The 23,692-nt window shown below is 50.5% G+C and overlaps 1 protein-coding gene across 18 annotated transcripts in view; it reads left to right on the top strand.

Moving 5' to 3' along the window:
• The window catches only part of LOC140427828 (uncharacterized), a 507,915-nt gene that overhangs the window by 81,574 nt on the left and 402,649 nt on the right, over positions 1 to 23,692 (top strand). For all 18 annotated transcript variants that reach the window (XM_072513572.1, XM_072513555.1, XM_072513571.1 and 15 more), the window contains exon 4: positions 1,389 to 1,521. In XM_072513572.1, the coding sequence (XP_072369673.1) occupies positions 1,389 to 1,521 (133 nt within the window). The remainder of the gene's footprint in view (positions 1 to 1,388; positions 1,522 to 23,692) is intronic.

Genomic DNA, 23,692 nt, shown 5'->3' with positions numbered 1-23,692 from the left:
AAGGCTCCTCCATCAACATCCCTGGGTATGCCCTGTCTCTCAGAGACAGGTGTACAAGCAGGAGACAGTGGCCATCCACCATTGATAGTGGATTCCATGGAGAAACCTTGTGCTGATTATCACCCACTGCCCTCCCTTAGATGACAAATAATGTGTAGCCTAGGTCGGAGGCCAAGCTTCTGCAGGAGTTCCTCCAGGTAGTGTCCAGGCCCAACCATCTTCAGTTGCTTCATCAATGACCTTCTCTCCATCATAAGGTCAGAAGTGGGGATGTTTGTTGATGAATGCACAATGAATGTACAATGTTCATTCCATTAGCAACTCCCCAGGAACTGAAGCAGTCCATGGCTATATGCAGCAAGCCCTGGACAACATCAATATTCCCTCTTTGCCTAAAAGACATTCCACGGAAGATGAGCAGAGCAAAGGGGAGTCTGGAATACCCACAACAACAATTTCTAACTGATAAATAACATATCGGCTGAAAATAGTCCCACCACTGATCAATATATTCTTTTGGAGTGTTCTAGGTTCCACAGTGTTCCTTTTCCTTGGAATATAACATAGAACATACAGTGCAGAAGGAGGCCATTTGGCCCATCAAGTCTGCACCGGCCCACTTAAGCCCTCACTTCCACCCTAACCCCGTAACCCAATAACCCCTCCTGACCTTTTTTGGTCACTTAGGGCAATTTATCATGGCCAATCTACCTAACCTGCACGTCTTTGGACTGTGGGAGGAAACCGGAGCACCCGGAGGAAACCCACGCAGACACGGGGAGAACGTGCAGACTCTGCACAGCCAGTGACTCAGCAGGGAATCGAACCTGGGACCCTGACACTGTGAAGCCACAGTGCTAATCACTTGTGCTACCGTGCTGCGTGATAGAATGTTCTATCTCTCTCTGCCTGCCAGTCTGGATTATCCTCATCACTACATGGCTTGATCAGCCTTTCACTTGCACTTGTCAGAAAATTATTCTGACCCGTGATGGCTGCATGGATTGGCTTATTTGAATGTCACCTGTTGCCTTTGGTCTAAATCCATAAACTTTGTGCTCTTGGCTCTCCACCCCATCGGCACCTGGTCCCAGGTTCCTTTAACCACATGTTTTATACCCTTGTACCCATTGCAAACTAGAAGCACACATATAAATAGAATATCCTTGTCAATGCCCATGATTATATCTAGCAGCAAGTTTGCTGCTGTACCTTTTGCTCATGTTGCATGATTGGCTCTTGCTTTTGTTAAAAGTCAAAACATAAAAATGCTCTTTTTAAAAATGCTGTAAAAGCCAAAAGGTTATTTCAAATGCTACTTTTATGAAGGGTACATTATATCCTGTCCGACAGGCAGTGATGGCATCTACTTTACGTCTTCATTTCAGGGAAACTAGATCTCCAGAAGCCTCCGCAGATAATGATAGCTACTCGAACCCCTACATCTGTGTTTCTCACATGGACGAACAGCTTTACAGGGAAAGTTTATCCGCACGTTGGCAAGGAATGCGCAGATGAAAGGTAATTAAATTTCAACTGTTTAAATATTATTGTTGAAAAGGATGAAGAAACCTTTTGTACATTCCTAGTCCATGAAGACGCACTTCCTTAAATGCAGATTTTTAACTCTGATTGTTTTTCAAAATGCCAATTATAGAATGCTCTCAAGAACAGATTTTACCACATGGTTTACTGACATGTTCAACATACTGGGGGGAGTTTTGAGGAAAGAAGGCTATGGCACCCCCAAAATGGGATAATTTACCTTTTAGCTCCCACAAACTATATGATTGTAACTACTATCCCCAGAGTTAAATGTTGGGGACTGGATCACCAACCTGAGTCACGCGATAGGCCTTTTTAGAATATGGCTTCCATGGGATCATGGTTGTCATTTCAACCTGGTACTGGATGGAGTGTGCACTGTCCATGCCTGCTACAATATCAGCTGACTGTCCAACCAGAAAGAAACCCAGCGGATTTTTTAAAAAGTGGGATTTGGAGGAGCAGAGCTCTTCTCTGAGCTCGACAGAAAATCAGCCTCTGCCCCACTGAGCCCTTGTCCTGAAATCAAACTTCAACCCCACCTCACCCCCGCCTCAATCCCCACTTCTTTCTTCAGGCCCAGAGCAGAGGTTGGCTGTCAGTATTGTGGCAGTTTGGTGTTGGGCTTTGTTTTTCCCCCCAGAGCCCCTTCCCTATTCTAATGGACCCGCTCTTGTGGACTGCTCCACTGACCAAAACACACCCACAGTCAAATCTACCCCAATGAATTGAATGAGTTCAATGAAAATTAAATAAGAAACACAAAAGTGCTCCTAATCTGTCTGCTGCCTTATTTTATTCACTAATTAATTTTGACAGTCCTGAAGCTATGCACGAACTAGGGATGCCACTGTGTGAATCTGCCGATCATTTACTTCTCATTGGAGTGAATATGTATCAGAAATCTGAGAATTTGAATGCTTCAATCATGGAGCAAAAGTACATGACACTTTGGTTCTTTACCTCAGCAACTACAAGTGATTAATTTCTAATCTCTATTAATCTTTTTAAATTGTAAATGTATCAGATAGTGAAGCATTGCTGCATTTGCTTTATGTACATACTGTCCCTTAGCACATTCGCACATTGATCTTTGTAAAGGGAGTCAATTTATAAAATAGGTTGTAAAATATATGCGCTATTTATTACTTCCTGTTTTTCTAGGTGATGCGGAAGGCATTGCAATAATGGAAGTGTTCTGTGATTACATGGAAAATGGATAATGCTCATTTTTTAAAAAAAAAAATGTTCTTTTGTATTCATATGATGGTGGATATCAGTGGAAACATTTTATATTTTTGGCCTCAAGTAGCAACATCAATCACTCACAGGTCAAGTATAGCACACGTGTGAACTCGCTGTGTAAGGCCAGCGGTTCAGTGCCAGTGGGTGTTGAATTTGCGTTTTATAATGTGGACTCATGCTTGCAATAAAGTAGAGTTGAGTGTGCCAACGCTCAATTCATGGATGACTCTTGGAGCTGTGAGAGAGAGAACTGGTTTTCATTCCATTAGTCTGGATTGATAGCTAAGCGATTTGTAAGTTGGAAAATTGTAATATCTTTGTTTTATAATTTATTTCAAAAATAACATTTGACGCATCATATATTGCTCTACAAAGCCTGAATGGGAATTGTGTTATTATACAATCTCGAGAGCACATTATCAAAACACAAGTAAGTGCTTCCACTGTTATTACTAAAGGGGGTTAATGCTGCCATCGTATTGGGGGATATTCAATTATTGGGAAAACTACCAAAACCTTTGTTGTTATACACATTATTTACATTGAACAAAATATATTTCTCCAATAACGCTCTGCATCACATTCCTAATTCATAGAACTTCCAAACTGAGGGAATGAGATATATATCTGTGCATTAAAAGTTCAGATAATTATTCAGAAATGAAGGTGTTACTCTTAAAACAATTTTGAATCTGAAGGTATGAATTTACGGCTAGATTTATGATGGTATCAGTATAAATCTGGCATGAAATTGAGAATATAACACCAGGATACAATGATTACTTTGGAATTTGAGTCACTGTTGAGCTTCCTGCCAAGCCTTTGAGAAATAAGGCTGTAATGTAGCAGCTGGAGCTCACATATTCAGCCAAGATTTGCTGTTAAAGTGTTTTATGTTGCTCGCAGTTATTAATATGCAGATTATACAGCAGGGCAGGGAAGAGAACTGCAAATTGTCGCAACCATAGAATCCCTAGAGTGCAGAAGGAGGCCATTCGGCCTATTGAGTCTGCATCAATGCTCTGAAAGAGCACCCTACCCAGGCTCACTCCCCCGCCGCATCCCCTTAACCCCACATGCATTAATCAAGGCCAATCCACCTAACCTGCACATCTTTGGGCTGTGGGAAGAAACCCACGCAGACATGGGGTGAACGTGCAAACTCCACACAGACAGTCACCCGAGGGCGGAACTGAACCCAGATCCCTGGCACTGTGAAACAGTAGTGCTACCCATTGTGCCACTGTGGGTAATTTATTGTAGTCTGAACAATCCTGGACAATAGTCTAGACAATACTGGGCATTTTGTGCTAGTCTGCAATTAGCCTAGCAATAAATGGCAGCTACCCCCAACCCATGCCCTGTGAGTTTCATGAAGTTACCACATTTTAAAATTAATTGCCTTAGGGCTGAGTTGTATCAGAATAGGTAACCTTTAATGAGGAAATGTATGTTTACATAATGCCAATCAATCTCTGGCAAAGAAAGGGACCAATTTAAATGGCGGAGTTTCATTCCGGCAGGTTTTTAAAATTTGATTTCCGAATATTAATTTTCTTACTTTTCCTTTCTTAATCCAATCTTTCTTTCCCTGTATTCCTCTTCGAATAGCTGCCTTTTAATGCTCTCATATCCTTTTGCTCTGTAACCCTACATATCCCCTCTGTAGAATCGATCCTCCCTCTATTTAGTTCAAAGCCCTTTCTACTTCACTAGTTAAGCGGTGAGGGAAAATGTCTTACTAGTCTAGTAAATTTTGCCAAGAGATGTCCGACAAATTCTGGGCCAATGTCAATGATCTCTGGACAGGCTACTCACTAATATAAATCCAACATTCTTGGGCCTTCAGATTGATAAGAGTACATGCGTTACGTGTGTAGAACTGGAGGTAACCCATTGCATACACACTGAGGACATCCTGTGAAATATAAGCGCTGTTAGGGATACTGGAAGAAACAGTGGGCGTAAGTGAGGCAACATAGAGATTAGAGATCTTGGGCGGGATTCTCCGACCCCCCGCCGGGTCGGAGAATCGCCGGGGGCTGGCGTGAATCCCGCCCCCGCCGGTTGCCGAATTCTCTGGCACCGGATATTCGGCGGGGGTGGGAATCGCACCGGTTGGTGGCCCCCCCCCCGGCGATTCTCCGGCCCGTGATGGGCCGAAGTCCCGCTGCTGGAATGCCTGTCCCGCCGGCGAGAATCAAACCACCTCTCTTACCGGCGGCGCGGGCGGGCTCTGGGGTCCTGGGGGGGGGGGGCGCAGGGCGATCTGGCCCCGGGGGGTGCCCCCACGGTGGCCTGACCCGCGATCGGGGACCACCGATCCGCGGGCGGGCCTGTGCCGTGGGGGCACACTTTTCCTTCCGCCTTCGCCATGGTCTCCACTATGGCGGAGGCGGAAGAGACCCCGTCCACTGCGCATGCACGGGGATGCCGTGAGTGGCCGCTGACGCTCCCGCGCATGCGCCGCCTGGCAAAGTCATTTCCGCGCCAGCTGGCGGGGCACCAAAGGCCTTTCCTGCCAGCCGGCGGGGCGGAAATCAATCCGGCACGGGCCTCGCCCCTCAAGGTGAGGGCTCGGCCCCTCAAGATGCGGAGAATTCCGCACCTTTGGGGCGGCGCGATGCCGGACTGATTCGCGCGGTTTTTGGTCGGCAGACATCGCGCCGATTGCGGAGAATCCCGCCCAATATATGTAAATTGGGATCAAATTAAGCCACTGAGCCCTTTTTGTCACTTTACATGTTGCTACCAACAATTTCTTCAACAGCCAATAAACGATGACTGCCAGTTGGTTTCTCCAGCAGTATTTAAAGGGTTTATTGCCTGCTACTTTGGTACAGAGGCCAGCCGCAGGTGGGCATATAAGAAGAGATATGCTCCCGCATGAAATGTTATTAAGCGGACCAGTGGGGTGCTTGAACACTTTTTCCACTATACGGCAGCATGGTGGCACAGTGGTTGGCACTGCCGCATCGCAGCTCCAGGGTGTCAGATTCAATGCCAGCGTGGGGGTGACTGTCTGCGTGGAGTTTGCACTTTTCCATGTGTCTGGTGGGTTTCCTCCGGGTGCTCCGGTTTCCTCCCACAGTCCAAAGGTGTGCAGGTTAGGTGGATTAGCTAAATTGCCCCTTAGTGTTCAAAAGGTTAAGTGGGGTTATTGGGTTACGGGGATAGGGTGGGGGCGTGGGCTTAAGTAGGGTGCTCTTTCCAAGCTCCACTGCAGACTCGATGGGTCGAATGGTCTCCTTCTGCACTGGAAATTCTATGATTCTATTCTTGGTTGATTTCTCTGGAGGAGCTTTCAGTACCCACCAGTGCGTGTGTCACCATTTGCGGTACTCTGCTGCACTCTGCACAACTTTACCATAATGAAAACACAGCTCCTGCCTCCTCCCACCACAGGCTTTCTAGCAGTGGACGTGGTCCATGTGGTAAACCACTGTTGCACCTATATTAGGTGCTGCAAGGTAGGACCTGTACGACAGGTTCACCGGTAGTCCCTGCCTGCTGGCTCCACCCAGTAGGCGGAGTATAAATATGCGTGTCCTCCATTCAGCAGCCATTTTGCCAGCTGCTGTGGGAGGCCACACAGCTTAGAGCAATAAAGCCTCAGTTGTATCCAGCTCTAGTCTTTGTTCAATTGATCGTGCCTCAATTTATTGCTCTAAGATTTTCTAAAAGATGGACCTCCATATCAAGCCAGATCGCCTGCAGCTGGATCCGCAATCAAGCGACGCCAAAAGGGACTTTAATCACTGGCTAGCTTGCTTCGAGGCGTATATCAACTCAGCGGCCACCTCTGTTCCGGAGGCTCAGAAGATACAGATCCTGGACTCAAGGTTCAGCTCCAGCGTCTTTCCGCTGATCCAGGACACCTCGAACTACGCCGATGCCATGGCGCTTCTCAAAGAAAACTACGCACAGAAGACGAACACACTCTTCGCCAGGCACATACTCGCCACTCGCTCTCAACTCCCTGGTGAGTCCGTAGAAGACTTCCGGTGGGCCCTAATCCCACTCGTCCGCGATTGAGGCGGTCAGGCCGTTACGGCCACTGAACATTCAAACCTCCTTATGCGGGACGCATTCGTTTCGGGGATTGGGTCGGACCTCATACGCCAAAGACTGTTAGAAGGGGCCACGCTCGATCTAGCTGAGACAAAGAAGCTAGCGCTCTCTATGACGGTCGCCTCGTGCAACAGTCAGACTTATCTCCCCACCCGTGCGGCCCACCCCTCCTACGCATCGGGGACCCCACAGACGTCCGCCCCAGCGGGGGCCTTAGCCAGCCATTATACCTGCGCCACGCGCCAGCCCGTGCACCCCGGGGGTTCCCGATGTTACTTCTGCAGCCAGCAGAAACACCCTCGCCAACACTGCCCGGCCCGCACGGCCCTTTGCAAGGTTTGTGGCAAGAAGGGCCACTTTGCCGTGGTGTGCCAGGCCCGCGCAGTCGCCGCTATCGTCCCCACCCCCCCAGTCTACACACAATGGGCGCCGCCATCTTCATCTCCCCGAACCACACGCGGCCAGTGGGCACCGCCATCTTCTCCCCCTCAGTCCACGTGCAGCCATGGGCGCCTCCATTTTGTCCAACCCCCGCAACGTGCGGCCCATGGGCTCCGCCATTTTGTCCCCCGCAAGATCGTCAGGCGTCGCCATCTTGTCCAACCCCCGAAACGTGCGGCCCATGGCCGCCTCAATTTTGTCCCCCGCAGGATCTTCAGGCGCCGCCATCTTGTCTCCCCCACGGGGCATAGGCACCAGGACCTGGGCCCCCTAGGCTCCCCATCATCCGACGCCAGCGACGACCGACCACGACTCACCTCAGTGACGATCGACCAGTCTAGTCCGCACAAACTGGCCACCGCATCGACCAGCGTGAAAATCAACGGCCACATGACCTCTTGCCTGCTGGACTCCGGCAGCACCAAAAGCTTCATCCACCCGGATACGGTAAGGCGCTGCTTCCTCGCGGTACACCCCACCAACCAAAGAATCTCCCTGGCCTCCGGATCCCATTCCATCATGATCCGAGGGTACTGTACGGTCACACTCACGGTCCAGGGCACAGAATTCAGTGGCTTCCGCTTCTACGTCCTCCCTAACCTCTGCGCTGCTCTACCACTAGGCCTGGGCTTCCAGTGCAATCTCCAGAGCCTAACCCTCAAAATCGGCAGGCCCCTACCATCCCTCACTGTGTGCGGCCTCGCGACCCTAAAGGTCGATCCGCCTTCTCTCTTTTCAAATCTAACCCCGGATTGCAAACCCGTCGCCACCAGGAGCAGACGGTACAGCACCCAGGACAGGACCTTCATCAGGTCCGAGGTCCAGCGGCTGCTTCGAGAATGCATCATCGAGGCCAGCAACAGCCCCTGGAGAGCTCAAGTGGTAGTCGTTAAAACTGGGGAGAAACACAGAATGGTCGTGGACCACAGCCAGACCATCAATCGGTACACGCAGCTCGACGCGTACCCCCTCCCACCCATATCTGATATGGTCAATCAGATTGCACAGTACCGGGTCTGCTCAACGGTAGACCTCAAATCCACTTACCACCAGCTCCCCATTCGTAAATCGGACCGTCCATACACGGCCTTCGAGGCGGACGGTCGTCTCTATCACTTCCTCAGGGTTGCCTTCGGCGTCACTAACGGGGTCTCGATCTTCCAAAGGGAGATGGACCGAATGGTCGACCGATACGGTTTGCGGGCCACCTTCCCGTACCTGGACAACGCTACCATCTGCGGCCATGACCAGCAGGACCACGATGCCAACCTTGCCAAATGTCTCCACACCGCCACTCTCCTTTTTTTTTATTAAATATTTTATTGAAAATTTTTGGTCAACCAACACAGTACATTGTGCATCCTTTACACAATATTATAACAACACAAATAACAATGACCTATTTTATAAACAAAAAATGAATAAATAATAAATAACAAAAATGAAAACTAGCCCTAATTGGCAACTGCCTTGTCACAAGTAACACTCTCCAAAAATATAATTTAACAGTCCAATATATAATTATCTGTAGCAACGACCTATACATACTATACAGTATATATTAACAACCCTGAGAGTCCTTCTGGTCCCCCACCCCCCCCCCCCCCCATCCTGGGCTGCTGCTGCTGCCTTCTTTTTCCCATTCCGTCTATCTTTCTGCGAGGTATTCGACGAACGGTTGCCACCGCCTGGTGAACCCTTGAGCCGACCCCCTCAGGATGAACTTAATCCGCTCTAGCTTTATAAACCCCGCCATGTCATTTATCCAGGTCTCCACCCCCGGGGGCTTGGCGTCTTTCCACATTAGCAATATCCTGCGCCGGGCTACTAGGGACGCAAAGGCCAAAACATCGGCCTCTCTCGCCTCCTGCACTCCCGGCTCTTGTGCAACCCCAAATATAGCCAACCCCCAGCTTGGTTCGACCCGGACTCCTACTACTTTTGAAAGCACCTTTGTCACCCCCATCCAAAACCCCTGTAGTGTCGGGCATGACCAAAACATATGGGTATGATTCGCTGGGCTTCTCGAGCACCTCGCACACCTATCCTCCACCCCCAAAAATTTACTGAGCCGTGCTCCAGTCATATGTGCCCTGTGTAATACCTTACACTGATTCAGGCTTAGCCTGGCACACGAGGACGACGAGTTTACCCTGCTTCGGGCATCTGCCCACAGCCCCTCCTCGATCTCCTCCCCCAGCTCTTCTTCCCATTTCCCTTTTAGTTCATCTACCATAGTCTCCCCTTTGTCCCTCATTTCCCTATATATATCTGACACCTTACCATCCCCCACCCATGTCTTTGAGATCACTCTGTCCTGCACCTCTTGTGTCGGGAGCTGCGGGAATTCCCTCACCTGTTGCCTCGCAAAAGCCCTCAGTTGCATATACCTGAATGCATTCCCTTGGGGCAACCCATATTTCTCGGTCAGCGCTCCCAGACTCACAAACTTCCCATCCACAAACAGATCTTTCAGTTGCGTTATTCCTGCTCTTTGCCACATTCCATATCCCCCATCCATTCCCCCCGGGGCAAACCTATGGTTGTTTCTTATCGGGGACCCCCCCAAGGCTCCAGTCTTTCCCCTATGCCGTCTCCACTGTCCCCAAATCTTCAGTGTAGCCACCACCACCGGGCTTGTGGTGTAGTTCCTCGGTGAGAACGGCAATGGGGCTGTCACCATAGCCTCTGGGCTAGTCCCCCTACAGGACGCCCTCTCTAATCTCTTCCACGCCGCTCCCTCCTCCTCTCCCATCCACTTACTCACCATTGAAATATTAGCGGCCCAATAATACTCACTTAGGCTCGGTAGTGCCAGCCCCCCCCTATCCCTGCTACGCTGTAAGAATCCCTTCCTCACTCTCGGGGTCTTCCCGGCCCACACAAAACCCATGATGCTCTTTTCAATCCTTTTAAAAAAAGCCTTCGTGATCACCACCGGGAGGCACTGAAACACAAAGAGGAATCTCGGAGGACCACCATCTTAACCGCCTGCACCCTCCCTGCCATTGACAGGGATACCATATCCCATCTCTTGAAATCCTCCTCCATCTGTTCCACCAACCGCGTTAAATTTAACCTTTGCAATGTGCCCCAATTCTTAGCTATCTGGATCCCCAGGTAACGAAAGTCCCTTGTTACCTTCCTCAACGGTAGGTCCTCTATTTCTCTACTCTGCTCCCCTGGATGCACCACAAACAACTCACTTTTCCCCATGTTCAATTTATACCCTGAAAAATCCCCAAACTCCCCAAGTATCCGCATTATTTCTGGCATCCCCTCCGCCGGGTCCGCCACGTATAGTAGCAAATCGTCCGCATACAAAGATACCCGGTGCTCTTCTCCTCCCCTAAGTACTCCCCTCCACTTCTTGGAACCCCTCAACGCTATCGCCAGGGGCTCAATCGCCAGTGCAAACAATAATGGGGACAGAGGGCATCCCTGCCTTGTCCCTCTATGGAGCCGAAAATATGCAGATCCCCGTCCATTCGTGACCACGCTCGCCACTGGGGCCCTATACAACAGCTGCACCCATCTAACATACCCCTCTCCAAAACCAAATCTCCTCAACACCTCCCACAAATAATCCCACTCCACTCTATCAAATGCTTTCTCGGCGTCCATCGCCACTACTATCTCCGTTTCCCCCTCTGGTGGGGCCATCATCATTACCCCGAACAACCTCCGTATATTCGTATTCAGCTGTCTCCCCTTCACAAACCCAGTTTGGTCCTCGTGGACCACCCCCGGGACACATTCCTCTATTCTCATTGCCATTACCTTGGCCAGGACCTTGGCATCTACATTTAGGAGGGAAATAGGTCTATAGGACCCGCATTGTAGCGGGTCCTTTACCTTCTTTAAGAGAAGCGATATCGTTGCTTCAGACATAGTCGGGGGCAGTTGTCCCCTTTCCTTTGCCTCATTAAAGGTCCTCGTCAGTACCGGGGCGAGCAAGTCCACATATTTTCTATAGAATTCGACTGGGAATCCATCCGGTCCCGGGGCCTTTCCCACCTGCATGCTCCTAATTCCTTTCACCACTTCTTCTACCTCGATCTGTGCTCCCAGTCCCACCCTTTCCTGCTCTTCCACCTTGGGAAATTCCAGCCGATCCAAGAAGCCCATCATTCTCTCCCTCCCATCCGGGGGTTGAGCTTCATATAATTTTTTATAAAATGTCTTGAACACTCCATTCGCTCTCTCCGCTCCCCGCTCCATCTCTCCTTCCTCATCCCTCACTCCCCCTATTTCCCTCGCTGCTCCCCTTTTCCTCAATTGGTGTGCCAGCAACCTGCTCGCCTTCTCCCCATATTCATACTGTACACCCTGTGCCTTCCTCCATTGTGCCTCTGCAGTGCCTGTAGTCAGCAAGTCAAATTCTACATGTAGCCTTTGCCTTTCCCTGTACAGTCCCTCCTCCGGTGCTTCCGCATATTGTCTGTCCACCCTCAAAAGTTCTTGCAGCAACCGCTCCCGTTCCTTACTCTCCTGCTTCCCTTTATGTGCCCTTATTGATATCAGCTCCCCTCTAACCACCGCCTTCAACGCCTCCCAGACCACTCCCACCTGGACCTCCCCATTATCATTGAGTTCCAAATACTTTTCAATGCACCCCCTCACCCTTAGACACACCCCCTCATCTGCCATTAGTCCCATTTCCATTCTCCAGGGTGGGCGCCCTCCTGTTTCCTCCCCTCTCTCCAAGTCCACCCAGTGTGGAGCGTGATCCGAAATGGCTATAGCCGTATACTCCGTTCCCCTCACCTTCGGGATCAATGCCCTACCCAGCACAAAAAAGTCTATTCGCGAGTAGACTTTATGGACATAGGAGAAAAACGAGAACTCCTTACTCCTAGGTCTGCTAAATCTCCACGGGTCTACACCTCCCATCTGCTCCATAAAATCTTTAAGTACCTTGGCTGCTGCCGGCCTCCTTCCAGTCCTGGACTTCAACCTATCCAGCCCTGGTTCCAACACCGTATTAAAATCTCCCCCCATTATCAGCTTTCCCATCTCTAGGTCCGGAATGCGTCCTAGCATCCGCCTCATAAAATTGGCATCATCCCAGTTCGGGGCATATATGTTTACCAAAACCACCGTCTCCCCCTGTAGTTTGCCACTCACCATCACGTATCTGCCCCCGTTATCCGCCACTATAGTCTTTGCCTCGAACATTACCCGCATCCCCACTAATATAGCCACCCCCCTGTTTTTCGCATCTAGCCCCGAATGGAACACCTGCCCCACCCATCCTTTGCGTAGCCTAACCTGGTCTATCAGTTTCAGGTGCGTTTCCTGTAACATAACCACATCTGCCTTAAGTTTCTTAAGGTGTGCGAGTATCCGTGCCCTCTTTATCGGCCCGGTCAGCCCTCTCACGTTCCACGTGATCAGCCGAGTTGGGGGGCTTCCTACCCCCCTCCCCCTTGTCGATTAGCCATCACCTTTTTCCAGCTCCTCACCCGGTTCCCACGCAGCTGTATCTCCCCCAGGCGGTGCACCCCCGCCCATCCTCTCCCATACCAGCTCTCCCCTCTCCCCAGCAGCAACCCAGTAATTCCCTCCTCCCACCCCCCCCCCCCCCGCTAGATCCCCCGCTAGCGTAATTACTCCCCCCATGTTGCTCCCAGAAGTCAGCAAACTCTGGCTGACCTCGGCTTCCCCCCGTGACCTCGGCTCGCACCGTGCGACACCCCCTCCTTCCTGCTTCTCTATTCCCGCCATGATTATCATAGCGCGGGAACCAAGCCCGCGTTTCTCCCTTGGCCCCGCCCCCAATGGCCAACGCCCCATCTCCTCCACCTCCCCTCCTCCCCCCATCACCACCTGTGGGAGAGAGAAAAGTTACCACATCGCAGGATTAGTACATAAAACCCCTCTTTGCCCCCCACATTCGCCCCACCACTTTGTTCGAACGTTCTTTTTAATAACCCGCTCATTCCAGTTTTTCTTCCACAATAAAAGTCCACGCTTCATCCGCCGTCTCAAAGTAGTGGTGCCTCCCTCGATATGTGACCCACAGTCTTGCCGGTTGCAGCATTCCAAATTTTATCTTCTTTTTATGAAGCACCGCCTTGGCCCGATTAAAGCTCGCCCTCCTTCTCGCCACCTCCGCACTCCAGTCTTGATAAACGCGGATCACCGCGTTCTCCCATTTACTGCTCCGAGTTTTCTTCGCCCATCTAAGGACCATTTCTCTATCCTTAAAACGGAGGAATCTCACCACTATGGCTCTGGGAATTTCTCCTGCTGTCGGTCCTCGCGCCATCACTCGGTATGCTCCCTCCACCCCCAACGGACCCGCCGGGGCCTCCGCTCCCATTAACGAGTGCAGCATCGTGCTCACATATGCCCCGACGTCCGCTCCCTCCACACCTTCAGGAAGACCAAGAATCCTCAGGTTGTTCCTCCTTGCGTTGTTTTCCAGTGCCTCCAACCTTTCCACACATCGTTTCTGATGTGCCTCCTGCGTCTCCGTCTTCACCACCAGGCCCTGTATATCGTCCTCATTCTCGGCTGCCTTTGCCTTCACGACCCGAAGCTCCCGCTCCTGGGTCTTTTGTTCCTCCTTTAGCCCTTCGATCGCCTGTAGTATCGGGGCCAACAGCTCTTTCTTCATTTCCTTTTTGATCTCTTCCACACAGCATTTCAAGAACTCTTGTTGTTCAGGGCCCCATGTTAAACTGCCACCTTCCGACGCCATCTTGGTTTTTGCTTGCCTTCCTTGCCGCTGTTCTAAAGGATCCACTGCAATCTGGCCACTCTCTCCTCCTTTTTCCATCCGTATCCAGGGGGGATTCCCTTCTGGTTTACCGCACAGTGTTTTTAGCCGTCAAAATTGCCGTTGGGGCTCCTATCAAGAGCCCAAAAGTCCGTTTCACAGGGAGCTGCCGAAACGTGCGACTCAGCTGGTCATCGCCGCACCCGGAAGTCTAGGTTTAGAATTCTAATCGCAGCAATGTGCCGCTTCAGCTGTTACTGTCGCTGTGCACACAGCTCTCTCTCTCTCGGCAGTGTTCATTCCACCCGCGTGCACGGCTCCGTCACACCGCCACTCTCCTCAACCTCACCTGCAACAAGAAGTGCGTGTTTAGCATGACCCGCTTAGCCATACTTGGCTATGTGGTCCAGAACGGAGTTCTGGGGCCCGATCCCGACCGCATGCGCCCCCTCATGGAGCTCCCCTTTCCCCACTGCCCAAAGGCCCTCAAACGCTGCCTGGGGTTCTTCTCATACTATGCCCAGTGGATCCCAAACTATGCGGACAAGGCTCGCCCACTCATACAGTCCACACACTTTCCCCTGGCGGCCGAAGCACAACAGGCCTTCGTCCGTATCAGAGCCGACATCACCAAGGCCGGGATGCACGCAGTAGACGAGACACTGCCCTTTCAAGTAGAGAGTGACGCATTGAACGTCGCCCGAGCCGCCACCCTCAATCAGGCAGGCAGACCCGTGGCATTCTTCTCCCGTACACTTCATGCCTCAGAAATTCGGCATTCATCCGTCAAAAAAGAGACCCAAGCTATTGTTGAGGCTGTGTGGCATTGGAGGCATTACCTGGCCGGCAGGAAATTCACTCTCCTCATTGACCAACGGTCGGTAGCCTTCATATTCAATAACGCACAGCGGAGCAAGATCAAAAACAATAAAGCCTTGAGGTGGAGGATCGAGCTCTCCACCTATAATTACGAGATTTTGTATCGCCCCGGCAAACTCAACGAGCTCCCAGACTCCCTATCCCGAGGTACATGTGCCAGCGCACAAGTAGACCGACTCCGGGCCCTGCAAGACAGCCTTTGTCACTCGGTTGTACCATTTTGTCAAGGCTCCGCAATCTGCCCTACTCCATCAAGGAAGGACGGACAATCACCAGGGACTGCCAGGTCTGTGCCGAGTGCAAGCCGCACTTCTATCGGCCGGACTGTGCGAGCCTGGTGAAGGCCTCCCGCCCCTTTGAACACCTCAGCATGGATTTCAAAGGGCCCCTCCCCTACACCGATGGAAACACGTATATTCTCAGTGTGGTCGATGAGTACTCCAGATTCCCCTTCGCCATCCCATGCCTTGATATAAGGTCTGCCACCGTCATCAAAGCCCTAAACCCTATCTTCGTTCTGTTCGGTTTCCCCGCCTACATCCACAGTGACAGGGGATCCTCCTTCATGAGCGATGAGCTGCGTCAGTTCCTGCTCAGCAAGGGTATCGCCTCCAGCAGGATGACCAGCTATAACCCCCAGGGAAACGGGCAGGTAGAGAGGGAGAACGGGACAGTATGGAGGGCCGTCCAACTGGCCCTACGGTCCAGGAACCTCCTAGCCTCTCGCTGGCAGGAGGTCCTCCTTGATGCACTCCACTCCATTCGGTCACTGCTGTGCACCCCCACTAACAACACACCCCATGAACGTCTTTTTTCCTTCCCCAGGAAGTCCACATCCGGGGTGTCGCTCCCGACTTGTCTCACCGCTCCAGGACCAGTCCTGCTCCGTAGGCATGTCCGACTCCACAAGGCGGACCCGTTGGTGGAGAGGGTGCAATTGCTCCATGCAAACCCCCAGTATGCCTACATGGCATACCCCGACGGCCGCCAGGATACTGTCTCCCTCAGGGACCTGGCACCAGCAGATTCCACACACACACACCCCTCCGGCCCGGTGCCACCCTCCCCTCCCCCGGCGTTCCCAGCATTAACCCTACCAGGACCATCCGTCCTTCCCCTGCCCATGCCCGATGAGGAAGAGGATTTTGTCACATTCCCGGAATCATGGAACATCGGGCCAGCATCGACATCGCTGCCACCACTACGTCGCTCCCAGCGGAACATCAAGGCAGCGGACCGGTTAAACCTCTAACTGGTCTGCCGGACTTCAAAAGACATTTTATTTCTGCTCAAATACTGTAAACATAGATTCATTGCTGTGTATGGTTCTCCACCACCCCCGCCGGACTCAATTTTAACAGGGGGTGAATGTGGTAAACCACTGTTGCACCTATATTAGGTGATGTAAGGTAGGACCTGTAGTACAGGTTCGCCGGTAGTCCCTGCCTGCTGGTTCTGCCCATTAGGCGGAGTATACATATGTCCTCAATTCAGCAGCCATTTTTCAGCTGCTGTGGGAGGCCACACATCTTAGAGCAATAAAGCCTCAGTTATATCCAACTCAAGTCTTTGTTCCATTGATCGTGCCTCAGTCCGCCATTGGCTGAGGGGTTACCCGGCTGTGTGACCGACATGCCCTCTGGACAGGGTGGCACCCTGGCACTGTTGGAGAATGCCATTGCCTTCAGCAGTAAGACCAGAAGGTCCTGCCACCGGCCAATGGCGGGCCACCTCGCTCCCAGAAAACTCCCCAAGTAGCGAAGGGGGGGCGGCTGAAAATCCCAGCTGAAGATATTTGAGCGCGACCTTCTGGTTGTGTTACACCCGAAAGGCAGCATGGATTGGCACAATGTGGCTGGTGGATGCCAGGAGGTTCCTCTTATGGGATCCACCCGTCTCGTCACACCTCGCCAAATCGCATTAGATCTTTTGAGTTAGCGGCCATTGTGGGCAAATCACTTTTTAGCAAGCCTGCGCATTAGAGCGAGGCAGCTAGTCTCAGTCTAATATGCACTCCGATGATCGAACCAAGGCATTTGGATCTACCTCCTTCATCTTGGCGATCTCAGATGCGCGCTGTTCAGTGCTGGTCCCCACAAATGGGGACTCATGGTGTTCTCCCAGGGAATTGGGCGCCTCTAGTGGCTTGCCCTCTGGACAGGGTGGCACCCTGGCACTGCTGGAACCCTGGTACTGCCAGTTTGGCATCCTGGCACTGCCACCTGGGTGCCAGCCTGGCACTGCCATGGTTGACAGGTGGCAATGCCAGGCTGGCATGCCAAAGTGCCAAGCTGGCATTTTTTCCACCACAGGGATCGGGCCAAGTAGGGTCCTCTGTGGGTGGAGGGGGTGCAGGATGCCTGAGGACCACCTTATGGTTGAGTTTGGGCTTTGGAGGGGTTCGAAGGTCGCGTTGGGGGTGGGGGGGGGGGGTCAGGAGATCAGGACGCCATTCTGAAATGTCATTCCTTTATCCTTCCGCACTGAAGAGCTCTGGTGAGCGGAGGTCCTCAGTGCAGAAAATTGGACAAAGTGCGGCCTCGTCGGTGAGTTCCTCGCTGAGGCCCCGAATCTAACCGAATGGGAACAGAGTCCCGTTCGATAGTGTGGAGTTTCTCGGCGCTCCGAGCATCAGGAAACCCCCGGCTAAAGGTGCTCATTATGGGCCTCTGTTCCCATTCGGGTAGATAACCCCCTTGGTCCCGGGGAATCAAGTACATGGGGAGTGGTGAGAATGGGGCTGAGGTCTATGATCAGCCATGATTGGTACAGTACCTAATGACAGAGCAGGCATGATGGGCTACATAGTCCACTGCTGCCCTATTTCTCATGTTCTTATGAGTAACCTAATTGCATATCACAATTCCCATCTTCAAGTTTTATCCAATTTTTATGTCCCAGCTTCTAATGCTGGGGTTAGGATGGAAAGGAAAGCTGTTTCTAATGCTGGGATTATAAAACTGCTTGGGGGAAATAAATTTTAACAAATTAGACCAGCATGTCTGCAGGATATAAAAGAGAACAGAAAAAGGATCGAGAAAAATTACATACTGAATGGAGAAATTAAAGAGAATGTGGGGATAGGAGATAGGCCAGTCATCTATTTCTAACCTATTGAATAGAAAAACATTGTGAGAGAACATTGAAAAAAAGCCAAGGAAGAAATTATGAGATTGAAATGAAGCAAGAAGGACAAATTGAAAGAAAAACAGAATGGAAATGAATGTCTAAGTCGCAATCTTGTTTTAATTTTAACTGCGTCATCCATTGAAGGGTACTTCAAAAATGAATACGAGGATACAAATTACCTTTCAAATAAACGTGGCAAAGGCAAGATGTGAAAGTTTGCAAAGCCTTATTAAATGTGTAATACAAGGGTCTGGCACGTCCAGGGTTAATGTGGGAGTGAGTACAGTACCGCCCACACAATGATGCAAGAAGGCACAGGACCCAGGCCTTGGGTCAGTGTGGTGTTGGCCAGAGGCATGTTAAGACCTAGGATGGAGCTAGCTCCTTGCCAGTACCCTTTAGAGATTTGTACATAGCCACAAGTAGTTAACTAAGACTTGTGAACATACAGAAGACTGTGAAGACTTCTTTAACAGACACATTCTGCAATGCACAGCATTCAAACCAGTGTTTTCCAAACTTTTTTTCCCGGGACCCACTTTTGCCAACTGGCCGACCTTCGAGACCCACGCCATGTTCTTTTGCCAGACTATCCTGAGTCAAGGCAGTTTTTGGGACACTAACATTTTCATGCCGCAGGCAAGGGACAGAAACAAAATCTTCCAGTTTTCCTGTTCATAATCACTCTGCAGTAGTTCCTAGTATATTAACCTTATGGGCGGGATTCTCTGACCCCGGGCCGCGTTGGAGAATCTCCGGGGGGTGGCGCGATTCACGTGACGCCGGTCCGCCGATTCTCCGGTCGGCGCGGCGCCAGACAGGGGCCGCTTTAATCCGCTCCCCCCCTCCCCCCGTTTGATGCTGGTATCGGCAGCTGGAGCTGCGTGAGTCGCTCCAGTGCCGTGCTGGCCCCCTTTCGGGCGCAGGAGCGCTGCTCCTGGGGGCCTGTTGACGCCGTCGTAAAAGGCGTCGACACTTAGCCTCAGGATCAGAGAATCCCGCCCCATGTTATTATTCGTGCAAAAACGTCTATGAAGGAAGAGTCAGAAACACTACTCCACGATGGATTCAAAGTTAAACTCCGTAGGGAAAGTTTTGCAAATTTTCCTCATGACTTCCAACGGTAATCAAATAAAACATGAGGAGATTGGTGTATTTCCACATCCCTAGCAATTGTGAGACACCAAAGGAGCATTTTTTTGGTGAAGGTTGAAAGACTGCACTTTCAGATATCAGAAAACTCATTACAGGTTAGGAAAGAATTACAAATTAAGACTTTTTATAAATGCAGAACCTCCTACCTTCCTGTTTCAATGCTCAAAACATTATCCTTCCTGCCCCCATTCCAAAAGTAGTGTTAGGCATAAACGTGAGATTTAGAGGGCAATCTCCAAATTACCAGGCACCTGCCGCCATTATCATTCTGCGGGACGAAGGTCTCAGATTTGGGACGCTATGTCACTAAAGAGTATTTCTAGCCTCCACTTCTGTTATTGTTCAAAGTGACCTGCACTTTATTAAAAGCCTGATGTAGACAATGTATTTGTTTAATTAGTTTATTCCTGTTCTTTAAGAGGTAAACATCTTGGATGTACAAACTTGATATTGACAGGTACAGAACACATTTAAATGGGCAATTTGTTTTAACAAGGGAATGTCCGTCCTGTATGCTAAAAGTGATTGCATGGAACCATCATTTCATTCACTGATATTACAGTTAATGGGTCTGTATAAACCTTAGGACTAGTTGCATTTCAGTATCATTTCAAAGAGCCACCCAAGATTACGGCCGGAATTCTCTGGTCCTGCCGGAAGGGTTTCCGGGCGGCGTGGGAGGTATTCAATGGGAAATCCCAATGGGCACGATCTTCCGGCCACGCTGCGGCAGAAAAGCAGCTCGCTGCGATGCAGTGTGGCCGATGAAAGCCGGGTGACCCCGGTCTCGGGCTCCATCCGGCTTGCAACGCCTCGTGAAATTCACGCAATCTCGCGAGATGTTGCAAGGAGAATCCCGCCCACAATGGGTGCGTTCACTTTTTGCCAAATCTGCACATTAGAGTGAGGCATCAAGCCTTCCTCTAATGTGCAGATTTCCAAAGTATCTGAGGCTTTGGGATTCAATCCCTTTGTCTCGGAGACCTTGGGCGAGCGCCATTCAACACTGATCCCCACAAACAGGGATTAGACAGAATGGCACTTGTGGGGGTCTCCAAGGGGATCAGAGGCCCCCAGCTGCATGCCTTTGGGACAGGGTGGTTCCCTGGCACTGCTGGTGCCACCTGGCACCTTGGCAATGCTTTTCTTTTAATTTAGAGTCCCAAATTAATTATTTTTTCAATTAAGGGGCAATTTAGTTTGGCCAATCCACCTAACCTGCACATCATTTGGGTTGTGGGAGCGAAACCCACGCAGACACTGGGAGAATGTGCAAACTCCACACGGACAGTGACCCAGAGCCGGGATCGAACCTGGGACCTCGGCGCTGTTAGGCCGCAATGCTAACCCACTGCGCCACCATGCTGCTCTACCCTGGCAATGCTAACCTGGCATCTTGGCAGTGCCACCTGGGTGCCATCCTGGTACTGCCATGGTGCCAAGCTGTCATTTTTAGTGCGTGCGTGATTGGGCCGGGGTTGCCCACTGTGGGTGTTGCAGGGGGTGGGGGGGGAGGGGGTGGGGGGGGGGGTGCGGGGTGCTGGCTGGGGGGCCCTCCCATTTTGCGTTCGAGCTGAGGGGAGGTTGGTGATTTTATTTGTGGGCCTCGGAGATCATGGCGCCATTTAGAAATGGCATCCCGATCTCCCGCTACAACGGGGAGTTCTGGCGAGCAGAGCTCCCCGTTGTAAAAACGGGGCTATGTGCAGCCTCGGCTTTGCGTTCCCCGTTCAGGCCCCTTATTCACCACGAGTAGTGTTGAATACTCATGTGTTTCTCGTCACTGTGAGTACCGGGAAACACACGGATAAACGCGCTCGCTAGGGGGCTTTTTTCCCTTTTGGGAAGATTGCGCCCGGTGACAGTGGCGGGAGCAGAAACTCCCACCACCAGCAAATGGTGTGCTGTCCCCTGTCACCGAGAAACACACGGCTGGGGACTGGAGAATCCAGCCCTAAATTTTGGAAAGTGTTCCAATGCTATTTTGCTGGAAAAAAATTTTCTGGAATTAAATAGCACGCACTATTGTTTTTTCACAGAGAGTCAATCTTACAGGTTAGAATTTCCGCTCTATAAGGTCAACCCTGGGATCTGCTTTAAGAAGAGCTTGTGTCATCATCAAAAACCAGCTGGTTAATTTTGAATGAGTTCAACGGAGTTAGATAGATCTAACAAATAATATCCTGCTGTTCACTTGGTGTTTCAAGCCCAAAATATGTTTATTAAACAAAGTACTTGGCTTTTATGTGTTTTTATTGGCTCATGATGTGCTTTTATCTAAATGGTGCATATAATGGTAGATTGCAGGCAGACATGACGTCCATACCCAAGTCCCAAATTTCTTAAAGTCTCCTTGCCAGATGTGGTGGATTTCTTCGGTTTTGTCTGTAATGATATTTTGGAATACCCTTATGTCACATTTGTGGATATTTTTCACTTCAAGTGGCAGCGTTGGTTTATCCCAGACAGGCAACAGCAGGTTAGTTTGGTTTCAGGTTCTATTGACTCTGCCAGCGATTTAGTGGCAATTGTAAAAATGGACAGACTGGAAATTATGCAGAGAGTTATTCTCCTGGGAAATCTGGACACATGGACGGCAGGGTATATTGACTGTTGGCCCATGATTTTAACACGTCCCTATCCGAGCGTGTCCCTAAGCTGTAAGTGTGACCCTCAAAATAGTTTAAACTGGAAGGGATAGAGGTGCCACCCAGGGAGCTCAGTCATATCTTGCTAGATTGACTCACATGGCATGCTGAAAACTTAATTTCCTTTAATGGATCAATAGAATTTCTTTATTCCTCTGATGAATTCATGGCAAATCCATTTCAGAATGTGTAGCACGCAGGCACGATCAAATGACCTTGACGTGCCCGACTCAGTGAAGATACGAGGCCGGTAGATCTTGCGAGATGTCGTGAACTGGACCTCGCTCTCATGCCTGGGAATTAACGGCCTCCCCAGTGAGGCCTTGACCAGGCGCCGTTTAGCACTGGTCCACACAAACGTGGATCAGGCGTAAAGGCACCTGGAGGGGGCCATCCCAGGCCATCGGACGCCCCCGGGTGGTCAGGCTCAGTCTTTGCCAATGTGCCCGAGTCGCACTCCAAGGTGCCAGGTTGCCCGTGCCAGGGAACGGGCCCAGGGGTGCCCTGTCCTTAAGAGGTTGGGTGGGTGGGGGAGGCAAGGCCGGGACCTGCAAAGAGGTAGGTTGGGGGGTTCCAGGGTCCTGAGGCCGCAATGGGGGGTCCAGAGATCGGGGACATTTAAAAATGGCATCCCGATCTCTTCCTGCGCTGGAAAGCTGAGCTGATCAGTGCAGGAAGTGAGGTAAGTGTGGCCTTGGCAGGGTATTCCCAACCAATGCCAAAAAAACCTCCAAAGTCCCGTTTAATACCAGGGTCGTTCTTGGCACTTCGGGCCCTTGGAAACACCCGACTATTCGCACCCAAAATAGAACTCATTCTTTTGTTAAATCCCCCCCACATCTTTTCCATTTCTTTTACCTTGCTCATTCCTGAGAAGCATTTCTAATTTGCCATGGGTTTCATTTTTGCTTCTTTATCCGGAATATTCGAAAAATAATTAAAATCTTTCTCATACCAAATTATTGCGACTGGAAGGAAAAAGTTGTATAGTATAAGGAAAAAATAATCAATCACCAAGTGACATATTAGAATTGAGTAAATGTAGGTAGAGGGAAGGTAAGGGATTTGTATTTAGAGGAAGGGTTCGCCAGTCTGGGGCAGTAAGGGAGAGGATAGAGCTACCGAGGGGGAGCGAGTTCAGGTATCTGCAGGTTAGGGACTTTGCGCAAAAGGTTTGGAGCCGGTTGCCTTGGTTGCTGGGATACACCCTGCAGGAGCGACTGCTGCTTCTGGATGTGGAATTGGGGATATATACAAGTGGCTGGGGGGGATAGGGAGGCGTGCGGGTGGTGAAGATCAAGGAGAAATGGGGAGGGGAGTTGGGAGGGGATTTCAATTGGGGAGTGTGGAGTGAGGCACTGCATACGGTAAACGGGACCTCCTCTTGTGCAAGGATGAGCCTGATACAGTTTAAGGTGGTGCACAGGGTGCACATGACTCGGGTGAGAATGCGGAAAAGGGGAAAACATTTGTTCAGATTGTATAGCTGATTGCTGGGAAGTATGCTTCCCGGGGTGTTTATGGGTTGTAACCTGTTTTGATACATATCTGTAATAAAATACATTTAAATAAAAAGAATTGAGTAAATGTACCCTTCCTTTCACCTTCTCCCCACCCTTAACAAATTTGTTTTGTTAAAAACAAATTAATGCAGATGCTGGAATCTGAAGCAAAATTATTTAAATTTTTTCCATTGATTCACTTTTCCATCCCCCTTTTCTTCCCACTTTCCATCTAGTTTTTCCCTTATCCCTGTCTCCTATTCTCCCACTCCATTAGGACTACTTGGCCCCTGTTCCGGGTTGCCCTTTGACACATTGCTTACCTTTTTTCTGCCATTCACACATTCTGATCT

This window comes from Scyliorhinus torazame, chromosome 8 (genome assembly GCF_047496885.1).
Source record: "Scyliorhinus torazame isolate Kashiwa2021f chromosome 8, sScyTor2.1, whole genome shotgun sequence".
NCBI classification, from domain to species: domain Eukaryota; kingdom Metazoa; phylum Chordata; class Chondrichthyes; order Carcharhiniformes; family Scyliorhinidae; genus Scyliorhinus; species Scyliorhinus torazame.
This window is presented reverse-complemented; position numbering and strand designations above follow the sequence as displayed.